The 21,874-nt window shown below is 45.4% G+C and overlaps 1 protein-coding gene across 1 annotated transcript; it reads right to left on the reverse strand.

Moving 5' to 3' along the window:
- Positions 1–3,342: 3,342 nt before the first annotated feature.
- On the reverse strand, positions 3,343–6,115 carry fzd5 (frizzled class receptor 5). Its single transcript, XM_072445282.1, has 2 exons — positions 5,944–6,115; positions 3,343–4,890 (listed from the first exon to the last, which is right to left on the reverse strand). Exons 1-2 carry the CDS (start codon positions 6,106–6,108, stop codon positions 3,346–3,348), a joined length of 1,710 nt encoding a protein of 569 aa, XP_072301383.1. The 5' UTR covers positions 6,109–6,115; the 3' UTR covers positions 3,343–3,345.
- Positions 6,116–21,874: the final 15,759 nt, after the last annotated feature.

Genomic DNA, 21,874 nt, shown 5'->3' on the forward strand with positions numbered 1-21,874 from the left:
ATAAAATGAAGCCAAAGAAGCAGAATTGTTAGTTTAATTGTTGAGATGAAAGTGTTACGCGGCAGGAGATGGTCCAGAACTCATCTTTATGCAAATATCTAGATTCTTTCTGCTGCCACGCCCACATAGTGAAGTCAAATCACTAAATAACACGCCGCTTTCACAATTAAACGTCTGGGACATAATATAATGTGTTCGGTTGGTTTGAAGAGACGTCTGTTGCTACGGAGACAATAAATGTAAGACAAAAATCCCCTGAAATGACTAAAACTGCAGGAGACAAAAAAGTCAATTTAGCTGCAAAAATGTGAAACTGACTCAAATGTTCCTCAGCCCAAAGTGAAGGCGTGGTCAAACTGCAGTCGCCGTGACGACGCAAACGTGGCAGTCCTGTTTTAACAGCGTTTGAAAGGGTTTGAATCAGATGGAAGAAAAACAAGTTAAAGGAATAATAGAGGATTTTTTGCCCCCAATCTGAGTCTCATTTCCTGGTGGCGTGATCAGCCGAGTAGTTCTCCCACATGTCAGTCATTCCCTGCGCGCTACTGCACACCTGCAGCCCGTTCCCATAGCAGCACGTTTCCCTGGCTGAGCATGCGTGCTTGATATGCCGTGTGTGTTTAGCGAGATCCTTCAGTTACAGTATAATGACAGAGAAAGACTGTGTTCGAGCTCAGAAGAGACGGAAATCTGCCGAGACGAGAGATGATGCGATCCTCGAGCTGATAAACAAACACACGAGTAGAGGCGGAGCTGTTGGTGCTCACGCACGAGGTGAGTGTGTGCGCATCCACTTTTCAAAAGGGACTAACAGTCGCTTGAGTTCTCAAATCGACAAAAAAATCCTCTATTATTCCCTTAAATTGTGGTGCAAGAAAATAAGTTTCAAGACAATTTTAAGATGTAAATGTGGAAAAAGAAAAAAAGTAAAAATGTAATCCTTTATGCGTTTGTGGCAGGAAACGTGAGTTTGTCCTGGTCCTGGTTTAAGACCCGGTTTAGTCCTGGTTTGGACCCGGTTTTAGACCCGGTTTAGTGGGATTTTCCATAGAACAAACCTGCCCCAAAAGTCACAACCTTCGAGCCAATGTTCCTCAGTGAGGCTTTAGTTTACAGGCTGTGGACAATGTTTGGTCTGTTTGAAAGTCCATTAACAGTATTGTGCTGCCCCTCTCCAGTCCTGGTCCAGTCCTGGTCCAGACCCGATTAAGACCCGGTTCCAAATCCGGTCCCAGACCCGGTTTAGTCTCTGTTCAGACCCGGTCCAGACCCGGTCCAGAGGGGCGGCTCCTCGTTGCTTACTGTGTAGGCTTTAGCTGTGAACCTGTTGTGTTTTTAACAGAATCATTTGCATATGGACTATTTTAAATAAACACTAATCATGAACAAAGTGTGTGTGTTTCTGTTTGTAGATGTCATAACTCTAACTTCATAAAACTATCTACTTTATGTGTCAAAAGCTCCTTCACCACAGAATGAATTAAAATATGTCGTCTGTAACAGTCACATCTCCAGTCTTCATGAGACAAATATAGTTTTTACCATAATTAAATGAAAATGACAGAATGAACTTAAATGTTCTGAAAAGACAAAAATAACTGTTCATTTTCAATGGTTCAACTTTATTCCACATTCAACTCAAAAGTAAACGACATAAAAACCACACAAATGGTGTTTAAGAACATTATCTGTACTTTTCTTTTGACAATCATTCAAACACACTAATAAATTAATAGAAAAATTAAAAAAACTAAATCTGGCTTTTTTTAAACATTTAAGTAGTAAAAGAACTGCAGTTCCTCCATGAACCAACAGGAGGCGCACAGATACACATCTTTTAGAAAGGATGGTACAATATAACCGTGATTTATTCATGTTTTGTTACATTTTTATGTTTATATTTTGGAATTTTTAAAAAATGCCACTTTTGGTGTTCGTTTTGCAAAACACACGACTTTATGACTCGAAGGACGTTTTAATCCTGTGACTTTAGAGCCAAAACAACAGATTTAAGGAGAATTCCCAGAGCTAAACAGAACAATAAAAATCTTCATTAAAAAAGGTATTGTAAAAGTTGCACTGATTTAACTTCGTAATCACAAAATCTTTAAAAGAATTTAGATTTAAAAAAAAAAAAACACATTTGAAATGAAGGACTAAAACGATGTGGGGAAACGTCACACTGCAATCACCAAAATAAACTCACAAATACATTTATACAACTTTATACAAGTCCAGACACGTTCTAAATGTGTTGATCATAGATTCTGACTTTTGCATTTTACATCTATAATACAGATATTTACAGAAATAAATACACTTTATAATAAACGTCTCTTGGGCTGAAATAAAACAAAGATTCAACTCAAACTTTGACACGACAAAGACATTTTTTACACGTCCCGTTTATGCTCCGTCTGAAATATACTTTAATAGTTGCACTTTTTAATCTGGAAATCTTGAATTGTATCTTTTATAAAAGGCGAGAACACGAGCTACAAACTTCAATACTTTGTTACTTTTCACAGCGTTTCCCTCTAAAAGCTTCATTCACAATCCTCACACACGACTTTAAACATGTCGTCAGTTATTGTTCAGTTTATTCACTTTGTGGCATTGAAAAACATGGCTCTGCACTAATATTGGCACCAACAAACGTATGAAAAGTGGATTTATGGATTTTAAAAAGACCAGGACTGAGGCCACAGACAAATCCAGATCTTAAAAGTCGTGTTTGGAATATTTATGGCCTTTTGTCGCCTTCAGTTCGGCAGAAAATAAAAATATCTTCTATATTTTCAATGGATGATAAAATATTGTGTTCATGCGAGTTTGAGGTAGACGACATGTAGCTTATAAAACTGCTAAAATGCTTCTAATGACACACTTTATAATGTTCTTTTTCAATAAAAGATTGTTGTTTTACAGTGACAAAAGCGTTTTTTCAACAGCCGAGCAAAATATCCAACTTTTTAAAATCCACGCTGCAAATGTGATGAAGCAAACAAGTTAAAATCAGCCTTCTTTTATTCAAAAGAGTTTATGCTGTTTAAAAGACGCACTGTGTTACTGTGTTTGCTCGTACACTGGAACATTTCATGCAAATCAATACGAAAAGTTCCGCAATGCAGCTTTAACGCAACTTTTCTATTGACCAAAGACTTTTATTGTTTGATTATTATTTTGTTTGTGGTGCAAAAAGAATAAAAAAAGAATAAACGTTCTTAGTGTAGTATTATTTAGGGTGCCAACATGAATGGAGAGCATTGTGTTGCTATCGACTTTAGCTTTAGCCGTTAGCCCGAACGCGCGCTCTCAATACTGTAGCGCTGCGAGTCTGTGTTGTTAAATATGTGACGCGGTGGCTTTGTGGTAAATCCCCGGCGCCAGTCCAGTGCCCGTGTGTCCCGTTAGCGCAGTGCTAGCGTCGCTGTACATCGACGGCGGGGCGGTGCCTTTACGCGTCCAGCAAGCGCAAACCTTCGCTATAAACCTCCTCCAAGAGTCCAAGGTTTTTCCACTCCAAATCCAAACTCCGGACGTTATTCCCACGACGAGACACATGAAGTATTTTAGCATGAAAACGGCGTAATCCGGACCTAAACTTGAGCGCCGCGGATCCGACAGGCAAGTACAAGCTAGCGCCCTTTCCCAGACCGGCCGGTAATGTTGTTCGTAAACTAAGCAAGCAACGACGATGGTGGCGGGGACCGTGTATAGCACCGTGAACAAGCCTATGCGGATCATTAGCCTTTCTAGCTTGTCCGTTTTGGTCCCGCCTTGCTTGATTATGCTACGGATACGGAAGAGCGACACAAATCCGGCGAGCAAAAACAGCGAGCCAGTGAAGAGGTAGACGACCAACGGCGCCAGCACAAAACCGCGTAAATTCTCGAGATTTTGGTTGCCAACGTAGCATATGCCGGCGACAGGATCGCCGTCGACGGAGCTAAGTGCTAAAACGACTATGGACTTGATGCTGGGGATCAACCAAGCTGCTAAATGGAAACATTGAGAGTAGCTAGCGATAGCCTCGCTACCCCATTTCAAACCGGCAGCAAGAAACCAGGTGAAAGACAGCACCACCCACCAAATCGAGCTAGCCATGCCGAAAAAGTAGATTAGCAGGAAAACTAAAGTGCAAAGGGCGGGGCCGGTCGTGTCATACAAAATATGCGGCGGGTCGCTAGTGCTGCTACATGCTACGCGCTCGTGCCCAGCTACCAGTCTTATGATGTAGCCCAAGGAAACAAAAAGGTAGCACATGGCGAGGAAGATTATCGGCCTCTCCGGGTATTTGAAACGCTCCATATCGATTAGGAACGTGGCTACGGTGGTCAGCGTGGACAAAAAGCACAGGATGGACCACAGTCCGATCCAAAATCCCGTGAAGGCGTGCTCTTCCGCGGAGAAGTAAGGCTGGCGGCACGGCTGGGCGCAGTTTGGCAGCGGCCCGGTGCTGACGCGGTTGTAGAAGTAGTCGCGCTTGATCGGGACCAACGGATCCCGACAGCGACACTCGCGGTCGCAAAGGAGCGGCGAGTTGGGGTTGGCAGGTCGCGGCCGGGGCTTTGGGGTGGGTTTGGGGAAGTACGGCGCGACGGTGGTGGCGGCGTCGCTGCTGTTCTGGTCCATGCAGAGGGTCTCGTCGCCGTGCCGGGGCAGGCGTTCGCAGCTCATCCTCTCGGGCCACTCGAAGCCGTACTGGCTCATGAGGGGGGAGCAGCCTCGCTTGGCGCGCTCGCAGACGGACCGGCACGGCGGCAGGGGTTTGCGGTAATCCGGCAAACAGATGGGCGTGTACATGCTGCAGAGGAAGAAGAGCAGGTCCGGAGAGCAGCGGATTCGGACCAAGGGCCAGAACTGGTGGACTTCCAGGCCGACTTCCTCCTGTGAGAAGAAATGACAGGGATTCAGGAAGTTAAAGCTGAAGTGCGAGAGTTTTACACCGCAAGAGGAGGAAGAAGGTATTTAAATCTGTGTTGTGTTCTGTACCTGCGTGCCGTGTACTGTACCCGTGTACTGTACGCGTGTGCCGTGTACTGTACCCGTGTGCCATGTACTGTACCCGCCCGTGTGCCGTGTACTGTACCCGCCCGTGTGCCGTGTACTGTACCCGCCCGTGTGCCGTGTACTGTACCCGCCCGTGTGCCGTGTACTGTACCCGCCCGTGTGTCGCGTTCTGTACCCGTGTGTCGCGTACTGTACCCGTGTGTCGTGTACTGTACCCGCTTGTGTGTCGCGTTCTGTACCCGCTTGTGTGTCGCGTTCTGTACCCGCTTGTGTGTCGCGTTCTGTACCCGCTTGTGTGTCGCGTTCTGTACCCGCGTGTCGCGCTCTGTACCCGCGTGTCGCGTTCTGTACCCGTGTGTCGCGCTCTGTACCCGCGTGTCGCGCTCTGTACCCGCGTGTCGCGTTCTGTACCCGTGTGTCGCGCTCTGTACCCGTGTGTCGCGTTCTGTACCCGTGTGTCGCGTTCTGTACCCGTGTGTCGCGCTCTGTACCCGTGTGTCGCGCTCTCCTACCCGCGTGTCGCGCTCTGTACCCGCGTGTCGCGCTCTGTACCCGCGTGTCGCGCTCTGTACCCGCGTGTCGCGCTCTGTACCTGTGTCGCCTTCTGTACCCGTGTGTCGCGTTCTGTACCCGTGTGTCGCGCTCTGTACCCGTGTGTCGCGCTCTCCTACCCGCGTGTCGCGCTCTGTACCCGCGTGTCGCGCTCTGTACCCGCGTGTCGCGCTCTGTACCCGCGTGTCGCGCTCTGTACCCGCGTGTCGCGCTCTGTACCTGTGTCGCCTTCTGTACCCGTGTGTCGCGTTCTGTACCCGTGTGTCGCGCTCTGTACCCGTGTGTCGCGCTCTCCTACCCGCGTGTCGCGCTCTGTACCCGCGTGTCGCGCTCTGTACCCGCGTGTCGCGCTCTGTACCCGCGTGTCGCGCTCTGTACCTGTGTGTCGTGGTTGAACTGGTTGGGCATGTAGGTGAGGTTGTACCCGATGCCTCGACACATGGGCACCGTGATGGGTTCACAGATCAGGTCTTTGGAGGCCGCCATGTTGGAGAGCGGCGAGCAGAGGAGGAGAAGGAAGGGGAGGAGACTCGGGGTCGCCATGGAGATGGTCACTGAAACAAGGAGATGAGTTCAATGTACAGTCCCAAAACCACTTCCATTAATAAACCTTTTTCTGATCAGACTGAGAAGGTCGTGAAAGAGGAAGTAGCAAAGGGTCAACTTAAAGGGCCCATGACTTTATGATTTTCTAGTTTTGACTTTATTTGGTGTGTTTATATCTGTTGTACATATATATATTATAGTTTTACTCCAATCAAGCAGGTATTTGTGGAGAAAACTTTGAAAAATCTGCAGAAAAAGACAGGAAGTGACATCACACCAGGGGCATTCATTCCAGTCAAAGTTTATGCAGAATTTACACAAAGAAACAACTTTTTTGGCTGAATTACAACCAGGAAGTAAAATTATAAACCTAAAAAATTGCTATTCTGGGATAATATGTGTATAATATTTTGTGTGCAAATGTTTTAGTTCAATGATCTTTATTATTAATATTATTATTAATACTATTATTGTATGTTTTTGTACAGTTCTGTATGACTTAATGGAAATAAAATCAATAGTTGATGCATTTATTATGACATAGTTTATACCAGGGGTGTCAAACATCCGGCCCGCCAAACGTTTTAATCCGGCCCGCCGAACATTTTGAATTAATATTAAAAAAAAATTTTTTAAAAATTAAAAAGTGCGTTTGCGCACTTTACAGCACTTACACACTTCAGACCAGAGGTCTGAGCGAGGAAAGAGACGTGTGGCTTTAGGAAACACGTGGAAGAAAGAAAGAAGACTGTTTTGTGGATGTTAAAGTTGTGCTAAAAGTGGAGCTAACAACAAGAAAACTAACTTCTGTGATGATGCTCTGAGAGGAAAACATCCTTTACAAACCTGGACAGATCAGGAGCTACAGGTAAAAACACAGGTCAGAGTGTAATAAAGTCTGAACATGACTGTGTCCACACTAATGTGACTGTGTCCACACTAATGTGACTGTGTCCACACTAATGTGACTGTGTCCACACTAATGTGACTGTGTCCACACTAATGTGACTGTGTCCACACTAATGTGACTGTGAACACACTAATGTGACTGTGTCCACACTAATGTGACTGTGTCCACACTAATGTGACTGTGACACACTAATGTCACTGTGAACACATTAATGTGACTGTGAACACACTAATGTGACTGTGACACACTAATGTGACTGTGAACACACTGACTGTGAACACACTGTGACTGACACACTAATGTGACTGTGAACACACTAATGTGACTGTGAACACACTAATGTGACTGTGTCCACACTAATGTGACTGTGAACACACTAATGTGACTGTGAACACACTAATGTGACTGTGAACACACTAATGTGACTGTGAACACACTGTGACTGTGACACACTAATGTGACTGTGAACACACTAATGTGACTGAACACACTAATGTGACTGTGACACACTAATGTGCCTGTGAACACACTGACTGTGAACACACTGTGACTGACACACTAATGTGACTGTGAACACACTAATGTGACTGTGAACACACTAATGTGACTGTGTCCACACTAATGTGACTGTGAACACACTAATGTGACTGTGAACACACTAATGTGACTGTGAACACACTAATGTGACTGTGAACACACTAATGTGACTGTGAACACACTAATGTGACTGTGAACACACTGTGACTGTGACACACTAATGTGACTGTGAACACACTAATGTGACTGAACACACTAATGTGACTGTGACACACTAATGTGACTGTGAACACACTGTGACTGTGACACACTAATGTGACTGTGAACACACTAATGTGACTGTGACACACTAATGTGACTGTGAACACACTGTGACTGTGACACACTAATGTGACTGTGTCCACACTAATGTGACTGTGTCCACACTAATGTGACTGAACACACTAATGTGACTGACACACTAATGTGACTGTGAACACACTGACTGTGAACACACTAATGTGACTGAACACACTAATGTGACTGTGACACACTAATGTGACTGAACACACTAATGTGACTGTGAACACACTAATGTGACTGAACACACTAATGTGACTGTGACACACTAATGTGACTGTGAACACACTGTGACTGTGAACACACTAATGTGACTGAACACACTAATGTGACTGTGACACACTAATGTGACTGTGAACACACTAATGTGACTGTGACACACTAATGTGACTGTGAACACACTGTGACTGTGACACACTAATGTGACTGTGAACACACTAATGTGACTGAACACACTAATGTGACTGTGACACACTAATGTGACTGTGAACACACTGTGACTGTGACACACTAATGTGACTGTGAACACACTAATGTGACTGTGACACACTAATGTGACTGTGAACACACTAATGTGACTGTGACAGACTAATGTGACTGTGAACACACTAATGTGACTGTGAACACACTGTGACTGTGACACACTAATGTGACTGAACACACTAATGTGACTGTGTCCACACTAATGTGACTGTGAACACACTGTGACTGTGACACACTAATGTGACTGTGAACACACTAATGTGACTGTGTCCACACTAATGTGACTGTGAACACACTAATGTGACTGTGAACACACTAATGTGACTGTGAACACACTGACTGTGAACACACTGTGACTGACACACTAATGTGACTGTGACACACTAATGTGACTGTGAACACACTAATGTGACTGAACACACTAATGTGACTGTGACACACTAATGTGACTGTGAACACACTGTGACTGTGACACACTAATGTGACTGTGAACACACTAATGTGACTGAACACACTAATGTGACTGTGACACACTAATGTGACTGTGAACACACTGTGACTGTGACACACTAATGTGACTGTGACACACTAATGTGACTGTGACAGACTAATGTGACTGTGAACACACTAATGTGACTGTGAACACACTGTGACTGTGACACACTAATGTGACTGTGAACACACTGTGACTGTGACACACTAATGTGACTGTGAACACACTAATGTGACTGAACACACTAATGTGACTGTGAACACACTAATGTGACTGTGAACACACTAATGTGACTGTGAACACACTGACTGTGAACACACTAATGTGACTGTGAACACACTGACTGTGAACACACTAATGTGACTGTGACACACTGACTGTGAACACACTAATGTGACTGAACACACTAATGTGACTGTGAACACACTAATGTGACTGTGAACACAAACACAATGACCTCATTAGAGTCACTACATGAATCATTTGTCACTAAGATGAACTTAAACTATGAGAATAGTGAGATTGTTTTGAGTTTGAGCAGAAACAGGACATTTCTGATGTGAAATGTTCATATCACATATGAACATTTCACATCAGAAATGCGCAGTCTTTCACCTGCTGCACATTTGCGCAACAGTCTCTTGCTATTTATTTCTTATATTTTTTATTGTTTTATTTTGTACATAATATTTGGCCCACGTTTTGAGAAGAGTTTGGTTTGATGGAAACTGTGGCTCATAACTTTATCTCCTTAAACGCTCCACGTGTGTTTGTATTTAGTGGTGAGTCAGTTCAGGTCTAAAGAGAACTACAGAGAACTACAGAGGACTGCAGAGGACTGCAGAGAACTACAGAGGACTACAGAGGACTGCAGAGAACTACAGAGGACTACAGAGGACTGCAGAGAACTACAGAGGACTGCAGAGAACTACAGAGGACTACAGAGGACTGCAGAGAACTACAGAGAACTACAGAGGACTACAGAGAACTACAGAGAACTACAGAGGACTACAGAGAACTACAGAGGACTACAGAGGACTGCAGAGAACTACAGAGGACTACAGAGAACTACAGAGGACTACAGAGAACTACAGAGGACTACAGAGGACTACAGAGAACTACAGAGAACTACAGAGGACTACAGAGAACTACAGAGGACTACAGAGGACTGCAGAGAACTACAGAGGACTACAGAGAACTACAGAGGACTACAGAGAACTACAGAGGACTGCAGAGAACTACAGAGGACTACAGAGAACTACAGAGAACTACAGAGGACTACAGAGAACTACAGAGAACTACAGAGGACTACAGAGAACTACAGAGAACTACAGAGGACTACAGAGAACTACAGAGGACTGCAAATGATTACAGAGAACTACAGAGGACTACAGAGAACTACAGAGAACTACAGAGGACTGCAGATGATTACAGAGAACTACAGAGAACTACAGAGGACTGCAGATGATTACAGAGAACTACAGAGGACTACAGAGGACTACAGAGAACTACAGAGAACTACAGAGAACTACAGAGACGTGGAAATGTTAGTTAGTACATTTAAAAGGTTTTTTAATTTTGAGAAGTTTATTTTGTTATAAAGTCAAATACAAAATGTTTCAGTTCCAAATACCTATTTAACAATATTTAACCATAGATTAAATGTTTATCTCTGTAGATCAACTCTGAAGTTGTAATGACATAAACTGAAACACAGTGTTGGTGAAATGACACTTGTTTTTCTAAATACATTTCAGTTTATGAGAACAAACGTGTTTGTAATTTCTTTTAATTGATCCATTAATTGCTTCAAAAACAGAGTAAGCTATATAAAGCTATTTATTTCTTATATTTTTTTTATTTTATGTTTTACGTCGGCCCGCGGGCCAAAATGAGTTTGACGCCCCTGGTTTATACTGTGAATGAGGACATGTTTCTGATAATGAACTTTGCTTAAAGATGAGATTAAAAACGTTTTGCGTTTGAAAATACTGAGCCTGATGCATTATGATCGAAACCAGATATATATATGTATATATGTATATATATATATATATATATGTATATATATGTATATATATATATATATATATATGTATATATGTATATATACATATATATATATACATATACATATATATATATAATATATATTATATATATATTATATATATATATTATATATATATATATATATATATATATATATATATATATAATATATATTATATATATATTATATATATATATTATATATATATATATATATATATATATATATATTCTGTCTGAAATAATAATGCAAATATTATTCAAAAAAATTATAAGAATAGAAATAATAATAAAAAGAATAGGAATAATGAGAATAAAAATAAGAACAGAAATAATACGAATAATAATAACGATAATGACCTGCCCTGGTTTTAGCTTTTAGATGGTGGACTAAAGGGAATAAACCAAGAAAAACAAAAATACAGAGGGCCCTTCAGAGAAAATATTCAGGTTTTCTTGATTTCGATGAGTTCGTTAAAGGCTCTGCACCTGATTTGAACTGTTTTGAACGTGAAAAACAGAACTAGATGGTGTTAAACTCCACACGTGCATCGCTCGCTAACGCTAACGCCTTCTGAACATCCTGAGCATTCACGATGAATTTATAAGTGCTCTTCACTCGTCTCCGTTAGCTTTGTTTCCGCGGGTAAAGCTAGCAAACATTAGCATGCTAACGGTGCACTTCCTGTTCCTCGGAGCACAAAACGCTTCACATTCAGACACAGAGAAAGCGCTTTTGTCTCATTTTCACTCATTTACAATAAAAATGTGCTGGAGAAAAACAGATTTAACTTTTATTAAACGCAAACAAATCTGGTACTGGCCCTTTAAATACTGTGTTAGGACGGTGAGCGATATATCGAAGCACAAACACGGTGAGCAATATATCGAAGCACAAACACGGTGAGCGATATATCGAAGCACAAACACGGTGAGCGATATATCGAAGCACAAACACGGTGAGCGATATATCGAAGCACAAGCACGGTGAGCGATATATCGAAGCACAAACACGGTGAGCGATATATCGAAGCACAAACACGGTGAGCGATATATCGAAGCACAAACACGGTGAGCGATATATCGAAGCACAAGCACGGTGAGCGATATATCGAAGCACAAACACGGTGAGCGATATATCGAAACACAAACACGGTGAGCGATATATCGAAACACAAACACGGTGAGCGATATATCGAAACACAAACACGGTGAGCGATATATCGAAGCACAAACACGGTGAGCGATATATCGAAGCACAAGCACGGTGAGCGATATATCGAAGCACAAACACGGTGAGCGATATATCGAAGCACAAACACGGTGAGCGATATATCGAAGCACAAGCACGGTGAGCGATATATCGAAGCACAAACACGGTGAGCGATATATCGAAGCACAAGCACGGTGAGCGATATATCGAAACACAAACACGGTGAGCGATATATCGAAACACAAACACGGTGAGCGATATATCGAAACACAAACACGGTGAGCGATATATCGAAGCACAAACACGGTGAGCGATATATCGAAGCACAAACGGTGAGAGATATATCGAAACACAAACACGGTGAGCGATATATCGAAGCACAAACACGGTAAGCGATATATCGAAGCACAAACACGGTGAGCGATATATCGAAGCACAAACACGGTGAGCGATATATCGAAGCACAAACACGGTGAGCGATATATCGAAGCACAAACACGGTGAGCGATATATCGAAGCACAAACACGGTGAGCGATATATCGAAACACAAACACGGTGAGCGATATATCGAAACTCAAACACGGTGAGCGATATATCGAAGCACAAACACGGTGAGCGATATATCGAAGCACAAGCACGTGAGCGATATATCGAAGCACAAGCACGGTGAGCGATATATCGAAGCACAAACATGGTGAGCGATATATCGAAGCACAAGCACGGTGAGCGATATATCGAAGCACAAACACGGTGAGCGATATATCGAAACACAAGCACGGTGAGAGATATATCGAAGCACAAGCACGGTGAGCGATATATCGAAACACAAACACGGTGAGCGATATATATCGAAACACAAACACGGTGAGCGATATATCGAAACACAAACACGGTGAGCGACATATCGAAGCACAAACACGGTGAGCGATATATCGAAGCACAAACACGGTGAGCGACATATCGAAGCACAAGCACGGTGAGCGATATATCGAAGCACAAACACGGTGAGCGACATATCGAAGCACAAACACGGTGAGCGACATATCGAAGCACAAGCACGGTGAGCGATATATCGAAGCACAAACACGGTGAGCGACATATCGAAGCACAAGCACGGTGAGCGATATATCGAAGTGTAGATTATATCATGAATCTTGGTTTGTGAACGTTCAAATAAAGCTATAAAGTGACATTTGTCTGATAATTAAATCTCTAATAACTTTTTGACATGTTTTTGACAGGTTGACTGACAGGGTGATTGACTAAATATCGTCTAAATATCATTATCAAACACTATCGATATAATTGAGATATTCATCGTGTTCAACATCGCCCACTTCTGTCTCCAGCGACTGACGTTATTAAACATCAGAGTTAAACTGCTCTGAGGAACTAAACCAGAGACTAACAGGGACTAAACCCAGGGCCGGCCCAGCCTATAAGCGAACTAAGCAGCCGCGTAGGGCCCCGAGGCGTTAATAGGGCCCCCAATCTGGCAACCCGTCTTATGCGAAGTGCAAGCGCAGCGTGCTCCACTAGTGTAGTAGCGCTGCTGGCGCGGCAGCGCACACAGCGGTAACATATAACGCTCAAACCGCATTTATTTGTAATGGCAATCTGGCAACCGAGACACCAAACCTGCGCTGATTGGTCAACTTCATTGTGCGCGAGGAGAACGAGAGCAAAACATAAACACAACAGAACGTGGTCATCAGAAGAATATATCTCCTGGTGCCGAAAAATGAAAGAAGAAACTTCTTGACGATGTAAAGAAACTGCAAACTCAACAACACTCTCCAGGTATTGAACTTATCTTACAAAAAGACGGTTAATGCTGCTGTTTGAAACAACACGAGTCTGTCACGTTAGTTCGCTCAGACTGGAGGCGACGAGAGCTCTGCCCCGCGCACAATATGTGTCTGAATGAAAGATAATAAGCTTAACATTTACACCAGCCCCGTAGTGTCAGCTGCAGGTGAGGCCGGTGAGGGGCCTCTATGCCCCGGGTCACTAAGAGGCGGAGATCCGGTCCGGACGAGCGCCGTCTCGTCCAGAACCTCTGACGTGAGACTTTGGAGTGAACAGTGTGCGGCCCCTGTCCCGGGCCCCTGTCCCGGGCTCCTGTCCCGGGCCCCTGTCCCGGGCCCCTGTCCCGGGCCCCTGAGCAGCCTCAGTTAGAGATGAGTGGTTTGAGTTTGCGTCCCTCTCTCACATCACCATGTGTGAGATCAATCGTGACTCGTGATGTCTGTTTTACTTTGACTTCTTAAAGTGCAATAAGAGGAACGTAAAGGTTTATGCGTGTAAGGTCCATCAGCCAATCACATCGCAGCATTGTTTCATGCAGGAGTCCAGTGTGTGATGTTCTGATCAGAACAAACATTTATATTGTAATTCACTTTTAATAGAGCAAAAAAACATTTCAATTTATTTAAAAAGCATCATAAGACTATTTGTTATAAATTATAATAAATTGATAGTGAAAAATAACCTGACATATTAAAATTACATCTGTTTTAGAATAATACTATATATTTTTATATAAATGTGGCAAAGTTGCAGAAACGCAGTCGCTTCACAATAGCGAGGTTTAGACCTTCACTTCTCGTTCTGTTCATTCTCTGGGAATAACATGTTTGCACTGTGTAGTTTTATGCCATTTGTTTAATTTAATATAACTTGTTTTGTCACTTTGGCAAGAAGGAACAGTTGGGAGCAGTAAAAGATAAATTAGTAAGGATAACTATTAATTTTACATTTTCAGTTAAAATGAATCAATTTGATCATAATTATTTTCATAGCCAATATTGTATTGAGTAATTAAGTACACTAATGTATTAATAACTGGCTTTAATCATTTTCTCCTGGCACAGTTTCATCACATCATCATTTTATAGCATTACAACCTCAACATTTTACTCTTACTTTAGCGGCTGGACCACATTAAAATGCACCAGAAGACCCAAAAAAAGGTCTGAAAATCTCTGGGGGAGGGCCCCCAGACCCCCCTGTTCATTAGTTTAAACTGCTAATGTGGCTGTCAACCCTTAACGCCCACAAATACGCCCAAAAACATATCTGGGACGTGTGTTATTTGTACAGGGAGTAGAGGTGATGTCAGCGGAATACCAAGTTGCATTGTGGGATTTAAGTTATCAATATTTGAGCTTGTGAAGTGCTGAGAGTAAACTAACTGGCAAACATATGCCCTGGAGTTTTGGTGCTTTGTTTGCGTTGAAGAAAGTTCCCATATGTGAATTGTTCACTGACAATGGCAATAAAACTGATTCTGATGACGTGGTGAGGGGCCCCCAACATTTTTTTTTTTCGCTTAGGGCCCCCTGAAGGCTTGGGCCGGCCCTGACTAAACCAGGTCTAACCCATAGACAAAACCAGAGAATAACCAGGACTAAATTTGGGATTAAACCAGGAATAAACCAAGGCTAAACCAGAGACTAAACTAGAACTAAACAGGACTAAACCAGCGCTAAACCTGGACTAAACCAGGGTCAAACCAGAGAGTAAACCAGGGTCAAACCAGAGAGTAAACCAGGGTCAAACCAGAGAGTAAACCAGGGTCAACACAGAGAGTAAACCAGGGTCAAAATAGAGTAAACCAGGGTCAACACAGAGAGTAAACCAGGGTCAAAATAGAGTAAATCAGGGTCAACACAGAGAGTAAACCAGGGTCAAAATAGAGTAAACCAGGGTCAACACAGAGAGTAAACCAGGGTCAAAATAGAGAGTAAACCAGGGTCAACACAGAGAGTAAACCAGGGTCAAACCAGAGAGTAAACTAGGGTCAAACCAGAGAGTAAACCAGGGTCAAACCAGAGAGTAAACCAGGGTCAAACCAGAGAGTAAACCAGGGTCAAAATAGAGAGTAAACCAGGGTCAACACAGAGAGTAAACCAGGATCAAACCAGAGAGTAAACCAGGGTCAAACCAGAGAGTAAACCAGGGTCAAACCAGAGAGTAAACCAGGGTCAAACCAGAGAGTAAACCAGGGTCAAACCAGAGAGTAAACCAGGGTCAAACCAGAGAGTAAACCAGGGTCAAACCAGAGAGTAAACCAGGGTCAAACCAGAGAGTAAACCAGGGTCAACACAGAGAGTAAACCAGGATCAAACCAGAGAGTAAACCAGGGTCAACACAGAGAGTAAACCAGGATCAAACCAGAGAGTAAACCAGGATCAAACCAGAGAGTAAACCAGGGTCAACACAGAGAGTAAACCAGGATCAAACCAGAGAGTAAACCAGGTTCAAACCAGAGAGTAAACCAGGACACAATCCCGTTTGAAAAATCTAAATATAAGAACACTCCAAAAAGTATCAAGTTCATTTCGCCCTAATAAAAGGTTTTATTCCGTTTTTGTCCAAGTTAATTACAGTTTTTCTTTGAGTTTGACACGTTCAGACAAAAAGAGAACAAACGAAGAAAAAGAGAACATTTTCAATCAATCTTATCCAGAGTTTGAACTCTTCACAGACTGAACTCACCTCGCGGACGCGTCACTTCCACAGTTTGAATTCTAAACCAGAGTCAAATCCACAATCTGAGCTGTCAATCATTCACGTGGTCCCGGGCGATCATCGCGTGAATCAGAAGAAGCGCGTGCGTCTCGTTTCACTCTCCCGCGGATGTAACGCGCTCGTAACGACTGGAACCGTCCAAGACACGCGCACGAGCCGCAGCGCGCATCGCGGCACCGCAAACACGTGACTCCACCGAGTCTGCGGGAGTAATCTGGAGACAAATGTGCACAAAAAACACCAAAACGTGTCAAAATGTCCCAAAATCAAAATGGGGAAAAATGAAATAAAGTTTGTAAATGTTGTTTTAAATCCCGTGCGACAGAGTTTGAGTCGTTTGTTTGTTTGTTTGTCGGTGAAGGAAAGAGAGGCGCGTGCGGAGTGCGAGACGGCGGCGCGTGTCCAGGTGCGCACGGCTCGAGCCCCGGCAACGTGAGTGACGCAGAGGAGGGAAAACACAGCGCGAGGCTCGTCAGAGAGCGCGAGGGTGGGTTCAAGGGCCGACGGGAAAAGACAGCACCGGGAGGAAGGAGAGGAGGAGAGAAGGAGAGAAGGAGAGAAGGAGGAGAGAAGGAGAGAAGGAGAGGGAGAGAAGGAGGGGAGAAGGAGGAGGAGAGAAGGAGAAGGAGAGGGAGAGAAGTAGAGGAGAAGGAGAGAAGGAGGGGAGAAGGAGAGAAGGAGAGGGAGAGAAGGAGAGGGAGAGAAGGAGAGGAGAAGGAGAGAAGGAGGGGAGAAGGAGAGAAGAAGGAGAGAAGCAGAGGAGAAGGAGAGAAGGAGAGAAGGAGGGGAGAAGGAGGAGGAGAGAAGGAGAAGGAGAGGGAGAGGAGAAGGAGAGAAGAAGGAGAGAAGGAGAGGAGAAGGAGAGAAGGAGGGGAGAAGGAGAGAAGAAGGAGAGAAGCAGAGGAGAAGGAGAGAAGGAGAGAAGGAGGGGAGAAGGAGGAGGAGAGAAGGAGAAGGAGAGGGAGAGGAGAAGGAGAGAAGAAGGAGAGAAGGAGGGGAGAAGGAGAGAAGGAGGGGAGAAGGAGAGAAGAAGGAGAGGAGAGAAGGAGAAGGAGAGAAGGAGGAGAGAGGGAGAGAAGAAGGAGAGAAGGAGGGGAGAAGGAGAAGGAGAGGAGAAGGAGAGGAGGAGAAGGAGAGGAGAAGGAGAGAAGGAGAGAAGGAGAGGGAGAGAAGGAGAGAAGAAGGAGAGGAGAAGGAGAGAGGGAGAGAAGAAGAGGAGAAGGAGACAAGGAGAGAAGGAGAAGGAGGGAAGAATGAGAGGAGAAGGAGAGAAGGAGAGGAGGAAAGAACGAGAGAAGGGAAGGAGAGGAGAAGGAGAGGGAGAGAAGGAGAGGAGAAGGAGGGGAGAAGGAGGGGAGAAGGAGAGGAGAAGGAGGGGAGAAGGAGAGAAGAAGGAGATGAGAAGGAGAGAAGGAGAGGAGAAGGAGAGAAGGAGAGAAGGAGAAGGAGGGAAGAATGAGAGGAGAAGGAGAGAAGAAGGAGAGAAGGAAAGAACGAGAGAAGGGAAGGAGAGGAGAAGGAGAGAAGGAGAGAAGGAAAGGAGAGAAGAGGGAGAGAAGGAGAGAAGAAGGAGAGAAGGAGAGGGAGAAAAGGAGAAGGAGAGGAGAAGGAGAGAAGGAGGGGAGAAGGAGAGAAGAAGGAGAGAAGCAGAGGAGAAGGAGAGAAGGAGAGAAGGAGGGGAGAAGGAGGAGGAGAGAAGGAGAAGGAGAGGGAGAGGAGAAGGAGAGAAGAAGGAGAGAAGGAGAGGAGAAGGAGAGAAGGAGGGGAGAAGGAGAGAAGAAGGAGAGGAGAGAAGGAGAAGGAGAGAAGGAGGAGAGAGGGAGAGAAGAAGGAGAGAAGGAGGGGAGAAGGAGAAGGAGAGGAGAAGGAGAGGAGGAGAAGGAGAGGAGAAGGAGAGAAGGAGAGAAGGAGAGGGAGAGAAGGAGAGAAGAAGGAGAGGAGAAGGAGAGAGGGAGAGAAGAAGAGGAGAAGGAGACAAGGAGAGAAGGAGAAGGAGGGAAGAATGAGAGGAGAAGGAGAGAAGGAGAGGAGGAAAGAACGAGAGAAGGGAAGGAGAGGAGAAGGAGAGGGAGAGAAGGAGAGGAGAAGGAGGGGAGAAGGAGGGGAGAAGGAGAGGAGAAGGAGGGGAGAAGGAGAGAAGAAGGAGATGAGAAGGAGAGAAGGAGAGGAGAAGGAGAGAAGGAGAGAAGGAGAAGGAGGGAAGAATGAGAGGAGAAGGAGAGAAGAAGGAGAGAAGGAAAGAACGAGAGAAGGGAAGGAGAGGAGAAGGAGAGAAGGAGAGAAGGAGAGAAGGAAAGGAGAGAAGAGGGAGAGAAGGAGAGAAGAAGGAGAGAAGGAGAGGGAGAAAAGGAGAAGGAGAGGAGAAGGAGAGAGGGAGAGAAGAAGGAGAGAAGGAGAGGAGGAGGAGAGAAGGAGAGGGAGAGAAGGAGAGAAGGAGAAAAGTGGAGGTGTGTTTGGAACAGTGTCGTTCTGTCTCATTCGGAGCTAAAACCGTTAAATGTTTGTCTAAACAAGTCGTACTTTTGCATTTTCAGTTCATAAATATCAGTTGATTTCCTCTTTATTATTTTTTGTAGCTTTTCTGTTCTTTTTATTTCATTTTGTCTATTTTTTCCCTCAAATTATTATTATTTTATTTATTATTATAATTTTAAATATATATTTTTTGTATCAGTTTTTTCTCAAATTATTATTTTATTTATTATTTTGTCTGTGTTATTTTTATATTTCCCCCTAAAATTATTATTATTATTATTTATTTGTTTTTGTTTTTATCTGTTTTTTTCTCAAATTATTATTTATTTTTAAATTGTATTACTATTTATTTTCTTTCTTTCTTTTGTTTTCCAGAACACGACACGAGCGAAATCAAATCAAGACTAAATCAAAATAACGAGTCCAGAGTGGTTCTTTGGGTCAGTGCTGAAGCGGGTCCAGATCCTGGGAGCAGTTTGTGTGACGAATGTTCCAGAACGTTCCATCGTGTCCACGGCAGAAGGTTCTAGGCCCAGACACATCCTTCTGACATCGGGACCATCCGCAGCACTTTATTCTTCTCAGTCCTATATTTTTGAGCCATGAGAATGTTTTTTTTGGACATTTTGAATTTCCTTGCGAATAATGAGCACTTTGACCTGTTGCTATGGAAACCATGCAACGCTTTTCCTACAGAATTCCCTCCAAACATGTGGTTTTGTGGTTCTGGAGGTCCAAAGGGGGAAAAGCTCCAAAGGTCGTCGTCTCATCAAGACTTCCATCCTAAAGTCATTTTCAATCTGAGGTAAAAAATGATGAAGAATGTAAGAAAATATAAGACAATAACACGTTTGATAAAGAACCTCCTGCACGCGAGTCAGACGGGCAAAAAAGATCTTATGTTTATTTTAGATTTGTCTTTTGAACCTTATTTTTCCCATAAATCCTAAATATTTGACTAAATCTCGGCTCATTTCTCCGTGTTTACTTTCTGTCAGCTCCAGGAGAAGGCAAACCAAACCCAATCAGTCATTCACCCTGGTCTCCGCGGCAACGGCGTCAACAGCGTCCAGAGGGGAAGAGTCCAAAGTCCGGGGCGTGGTCCTGGTTTGAGCGCAGGACGTAAACAAGTCGTGAGATTTGTGTTTGAAAAGTGAAGATTTAAACTAAATAATCTGAGAATCGCACGTTTGGAAAAGTTCAAATCACAAATACAAGAGTTTAATTCCAGAAAAAGACGTGATATTTTCATCTTTTCAAAGGTGATTAGGATCGTGATGTGGCATCGTTACAGTTCAGGACAAGTTCCTGTTCTGGACGATCGGACTTTCTGGAGATGAAACATGAACCGAAACTTTCATGGAATCAAAATTAGAACTGAAATATTGAAGTTAAATTTACAGATTAAAGCCAATTAAAGCCAGAGGACTGAACAGGGACTGGGGGGTCCTGGAGGGTCCTGGGGGGTCCTGGAGGGTCCTGGGGGGTTCTGGAGGGTCCTGGGGGGTTCTGGAGGGTCCTGGAGGGTCCTGGGGGGTCCTGGGGGGTCCTGGAGGGTCCTGGAGGGTCCTGGGGGGTCCTGGAGGGTCCTGGGGGGTTCTGGAGGGTCCTGGGGGGTCCTGGGGGGTTCTGGAGGGTCCTGGGGGGTCCTGGAGGGTTCTGGGGGGTTCTGGAGGGTCCTGGAGGGTCCTGGGGGGTCCTGGGGGGTCCTGGAGGGTCCTGGGGGGTCCTGGAGGGTCCTGGAGGGTCCTGGGGGGTTCTGGGGGGTCCTGGGGGGTTCTGGAGGGTCCTGGGGGGTCCTGGGGGGTTCTGGGGGGTTCTGGAGGGTCCTGGGGGGTCCTGGGGGGTCCTGGAGGGTCCTGGGGGGTCCTGGGGGGTTCTGGAGGGTCCTGGGGGGTCCTGGGGGGTCCTGGAGGGTCCTGGGGGGTTCTGGAGGGTCCTGGGGGGTCCTGGGGGGTTCTGGAGGGTCCTGGGGGGTCCTGGAGGGTTCTGGGGGGTTCTGGAGGGTCCTGGAGGGTCCTGGGGGGTCCTGGGGGGTCCTGGAGGGTCCTGGGGGGTTCTGGGGGGTCCTGGGGGGTTCTGGAGGGTCCTGGGGGGTCCTGGGGGGTCCTGGAGGGTCCTGGGGGGTTCTGGGGGGTCCTGGAGGGTCCTGGGGGGTCCTGGGGGGTCCTGGGGGGTTCTGGAGGGTCCTGGGGGGTCCTGGGGGGTCCTGGAGGGTCCTGGGGGGTTCTGGAGGGTCCTGGAGGGTCCTGGGGGGTCCTGGGGGGTCCTGGAGGGTCCTGGAGGGTCCTGGGGGGTCCTGGAGGGTCCTGGGGGGTTCCTGGGGGGTTCTGGAGGGTCCTGGGGGGTCCTGGAGGGTTCTGGGGGGTTCTGGAGGGTCCTGGAGGGTCCTGGGGGGTCCTGGGGGGTCCTGGAGGGTCCTGGGGGGTTCTGGAGGGTCCTGGGGGGTCCTGGAGGGTCCTGGGGGGTCCTGGGGGGTTCTGGGGGGTTCTGGGGGGTCCTGGGGGGTCCTGGGGGGTTCTGGAGGGTCCTGGGGGGTCCTGGGGGGTCCTGGAGGGTCCTGGGGGGTCCTGGGGGGTTCTGGAGGGTCCTGGGGGGTCCTGGGGGGTCCTGGAGGGTCCTGGGGGGTTCTGGAGGGTCCTGGGGGGTCCTGGGGGGTTCTGGAGGGTCCTGGGGGGTCCTGGAGGGTTCTGGGGGGTTCTGGAGGGTCCTGGAGGGTCCTGGGGG

The sequence above is a fragment of the Eucyclogobius newberryi genome, unplaced genomic scaffold (genome assembly GCF_026437365.1).
Source record: "Eucyclogobius newberryi isolate DKJ021-1_F unplaced genomic scaffold, fEucNew1.0.hap1 SCAF_14, whole genome shotgun sequence".
NCBI lineage: Eukaryota > Metazoa > Chordata > Actinopteri > Gobiiformes > Gobiidae > Eucyclogobius > Eucyclogobius newberryi.